At 51.2% G+C, this 4,289-nt stretch overlaps 1 protein-coding gene across 1 annotated transcript; it reads left to right on the top strand.

The window, feature by feature from the left end:
• Positions 1–418: 418 nt before the first annotated feature.
• On the top strand, positions 419–3,808 carry LOC120291836. The gene is made up of 7 exons (XM_039309586.1): positions 419–871; positions 1,012–1,272; positions 1,378–1,635; positions 1,836–2,543; positions 2,592–3,000; positions 3,136–3,224; positions 3,380–3,808. The coding sequence occupies exons 1-7, from the start codon at positions 419–421 to the stop codon at positions 3,806–3,808; spliced, it is 2,607 nt and encodes an 868-aa protein (XP_039165520.1).
• Positions 3,809–4,289: the final 481 nt, after the last annotated feature.

Below are 4,289 nucleotides of genomic sequence, written 5' to 3'. Positions count from 1 at the left end.
GGAGGAGCTGGTTGCGGAAGTGCAAGAGCACAAAACCGGCATGGGAGAACTCCACCACGAGTTGCTAGGGACCCTACAGGAGGAACTCACTCAACGGTGCGAACCCTTAGAGGCCATGATGGCGGCTATGTGCGCAAAAATAGCGAAGCTTACGGTTAAGCTTGCTGAAGCACAAGCTGCACGCGTGAACGGAGTGATCACGGTGCAAGGTCCACGAGTGGACACGCCAAAGCCAAAGGAATTCCAGGGCTCACAGGTGGCCAAGGATGTAGACAACTTTTTGTGGTACATGGAGCGGTACTTCCAGGCCATGGGAATCAACGACGACCAAACACGGGTAAACACTGCATCGTTGTATTTAGCTTATAGTGCATTGTTGTGGTGACGTCGTCGGTCGGATGATAGGTGTGGGAATCCTATGGCGACCTGGGGTAGTTTTGTCGAGGAGTTCCAACGGAACTACTTTCCCGCTTATGCGGAGGAGGAAACTCATGACGAGCTGAAGAGTCTCAAGCAGAAAGGTGGTGTGCGTGACTACATCAAGCGGCTTTCGGAGTTGCTGCTCCAAATCCCCTCGATGAATGAAGTTGAGGCGTTTCACCAGTTCATGGGCAGTCTCAAGCCATGGACAAAGCAAGAGTTGAAGTGGTACAACGTGGGAAATCTCACTACAGCCATGACCGTAGCCGAGTTGCTCGTGGAGTACAAGGCGTCGCCTTCTACATCCCGACCAGACACTTGTCCAAGGGACAAAGGCACTAGTGGGGGAGATCGGGGGAGATACAACCGCCCGATCGGAGGTAGACCACCACCAGCTGGTCCTCATCCTCATTGGGCTCATGCGAGGCCAAATGGAGGAGGGCAAAGGAAGGTACGCTCATATAGCTGTTTCTTTTGCGACGGTCCACACATGGCGCGGGATTGCCCGAACAAGGCCAAGCTGGCCGTTCTTTGCAAAGAGGATGAGCCTAGGGAGGAAGCTTGGTTGGGATTGCTGTGACTCCTTAGTAGATCAAGGCCAAGAAGGCGAAGGAGCCTAAAGGCTTGATGTTCGCGGACGTGAAGATCGGAGTGACCACAATGAGTGCACTCGTGGACATGGGAGCATCCGATATCTTCATCTCGAAAGAAGCTGCAAAGAAACTTAACCTACGAGTTGAGAAGGGAGCCGGTTGGCTCAAGATGGTGAATTCGAAAGAAGTCCCTGCGATCAGGGTTGTAAGGGACGTGGAGCTACAACTCGGATCATGGAAAGGCAAAGAAACTCTAGAGGTAATTCCACTTGATGACTATGATATTGTCATTTGAATCAAATTCCTAGATAGAATCCATGTGGTTTTAGTTCTATTTTCAGAATGTATATGCGTGTTGGACAAGAATTGTCAATTCATGATTCCAGTCCATCATGAGTCGGACCGTGATCGGAAGATGATCTCGGCCATACGACTCACCAAGGGAACAAGGAAGGGTGAAGTGACCTTCTTGGCGGCCTTGAAGATCGAGGACAACAAGGGTGAAGGGAAGGAAGTCCCAACGGAAGCAACCCAAGTCCTCGACTCGTTCAAGGATGTTATGCTTTCGGAGCTGCCGAAGAAGTTGCCACCCAAGAGAGGGGTGGATCACCGAATCGAGCTAGTGCTTGACGCTTGACTGCCCGCCATGGCACCTTACCGTATGGCACCGCCCGAATTGGAAGAGTTGAGTAGGCAACTCAAGGAGCTGCTTGACGCGGGCTACATACGGCTGTCAAAAGCCTCGTTCGGTGCGCTAGTCCTATTTCAGAAGAAGCATGATGGGTCACTCCAAATGTGCATCGATTACCAGGCGTTGAATAGTTGACCGTGAAGAACAAGTACCCCATCCCACTCATCGCGGATCTCGTCGATCAACTTGGTGGAGCTCAGTGGTTCACCAAGCTGGATCTCCGATCGGGCTACTATCAAGTTTGGATCGCTGAAGGGAATGAGCCGAAGATAGCCCGCGTGATGCGGTACGGATCCTACAAGTTCCTCATGATGCTGTTCGGCTTGGCCAACGCTCTGGCCACTTTCTGCACAATGATGAACAAGGTACTCCACCCTTTCCTAGATAGGTTTGTAGTGGCTTACCTAGATGATATTATGGTCTATAGTCGGACGTTGGAGGAGCATGTCAAACACCTAAGGCAAGTCTTCCAAGTCTTGCGCGAGAACGAGCTATATGTTAAGCGTGAGAAGTGTGCTTTCGCCCAAGAGAAAGTTTCGTTCTTGGGGCACATCGTCGGATGTGGGCAAGTGCGAATGGACAAGGCGAAGATTCAATCGATTATCGAATGGGAACTGCCAACGGAGGTGCTAGCGTTGAGGTCATTCTTGGGCCTCACCAACTTTTACCGGCGGTTCATCCGGAGCTACTCGAGCATCACCGTGCCACTCACGGACCTGCTAAAGAAGGAAAATGTGTGGGAATGGACGGATCGATGTCAAAGGGTCTTCGACCAATTGAAGCAAGCCATGACTGAGGAGCCGGTGTTGGCGTTACCCGACCACACCAAACCTTACAAGGTAGAGACGGACACATCGGATTATGCTATCGGTGGCGTTCTTATGTAGGATGGACATCCGGTGGCGTTCGAGTCTCGAAAGTTGAACAACATTGAGCGTCGATACACCATCCAGGAGAAGGAGATGACCGCGGTGGTGCACTGCCTTCGGACGTGGAGACACTACATCCTGGGATCGAAGTTCGTCGTGAGGATGGACAATGTGGCCACGAGTTACTTCCAGACCCAAAAAAAGTTGAGTCCGAAGCAAGCTCGATGGCAGGATTTTCTAGCAAAGTTCGACTATGCGTTGGAGTACAAGCCAAGGAAGGCCAACTCTATGGAAGACGCGCTGAGTCGAAAGATGGAGCTGATGAGTCACACTGTGAGTCGACTGAGCTGTCCTTGGGTTGATCGCATCAAGGAGGGGTTGACGCATGATCCAAAAGCTCAAGCCCTCATCGGGTATGCCAAGGAGGGTAAGACCCGACAGTTCTAGTCTGAGGACGAGCTCCTTTACACCAAGGGAAAGCGGGTGTATGGGCCCTTCCATGGGAAGCTGAGGAAGGAGATCTTGCGCGAGTGCCATGACTCAAAGTGGGTGGGTCATCTAGGGATCCGCCGCACATTGGCCCTCATCAAAGATCGGTACTATTGGCCACAAATGCGTGATGACATGGAGGCGTATGTGAAGACTTGTTTGGTATGCCAACAAGACAAACTGGAGCAACGGTCGTCGTTGGGTTTGTTGGAGCCAGTTTTGGTCCGAACTCGTCCATGGGAAATCATTTCCATGGACTTCATTGTCAACTTGTCGAAGTTCGAAGGGTGTCGGACTCTAATGGTGGTGGTTGACAGGTTCTCAAAGTATGCAACCTTTGTGCTTACGACAAAGGATTGCCCGGCCGAGGAGGCAGCCAAACTGTTTATGAAGCACATGGTGAAGTATTGAGGAGTGCCACAAATGATCGTGAGCGATCGAGATCCCCACTTCACGAGACGTTTTTGGTCCAAGTTGTTCAAGCTGTTGGGGTTGGAGCTGAACATTTCAACGAGTTTGCATCCCCAAACCGACGGTTAGACGGAGCGGGTCAATGCTCTCTTAAAGATCTACCTCCGACACAATGTGAGCACGATGCAAGTCAATTGGGTGAAGTTGATCGACGTAACCCAGTTCTTCTACAACTTGCAACGGAGCGAGTCGACCGGCCAGAGTTCGTTCAAGGTTGCAATTGGGCAGCAACTGAACACCCTGAGCACAATTGCTTTGGGTTACTGGGAGAGTAGTCCACTCGCGTACAAGTTCGCCAAGAATATGTAAGAAGAGGTGGACTTGGCACGGGTGTGTCTACACAAAGCCTCCAAACGCACGAAGAAATGGGCGGATAAGAAGCAACGGCACGTGGAGTTCCAAGTTGGAGACCAAGTGTTGGCCAAGCTGCGCATGGTTTTTCGATACAAGGATGTGCACAAAGGGTTGATCTCTCACTATGAAGGGCCATTTTGAGTGCTACAATGGGTTGGAAAGGTCGCATACAAGCTGGAGCTACCACCAAAGCTAAAGGTACATCCGGTTTTCCATGTAAGTATGCTTAAACCCTTCCAAGTTGATGAGGAAGACCCGAATCGAGGGGAGTCACAATGAACGTCGCTCGAGGCAAAGACCTCGTATGATCGAGAAGTCGAGAGCATCTTGGCAGATCGAGTCATACGGAAGAGGTATTGTGCAGCCAAGTGTGAGTATTTGATCCGATGGAAGGGTCTTCCG

Source organism: Eucalyptus grandis, chromosome 3 (genome assembly GCF_016545825.1).
Source record: "Eucalyptus grandis isolate ANBG69807.140 chromosome 3, ASM1654582v1, whole genome shotgun sequence".
NCBI classification, from domain to species: domain Eukaryota; kingdom Viridiplantae; phylum Streptophyta; class Magnoliopsida; order Myrtales; family Myrtaceae; genus Eucalyptus; species Eucalyptus grandis.
Note: the sequence above shows the minus strand (reverse complement) of the source record. Positions and strands in the feature narration are given on the sequence as shown.

What these genes read in the sequence shown, in the direction of transcription:
- LOC120291836 (XM_039309586.1), top strand. Translation starts at nt 419, where the DNA reads ATGGCGACCTGGGGTAGTTTTGTCGAGGAGTTCCAACGGAACTACTTT. An exon ending in ATGGAGGAGGGCAAAGGAAG is followed by an intron (nt 872 to 1,011) that starts GTACGCTCATAT and finishes ACTCCTTAGTAG; the next exon opens with ATCAAGGCCAAGAAGGCGAA. An exon ending in CGTATGTGAAGACTTGTTTG is followed by an intron (nt 3,225 to 3,379) that starts GTATGCCAACAA and finishes GGTGGTTGACAG; the next exon opens with GTTCTCAAAGTATGCAACCT.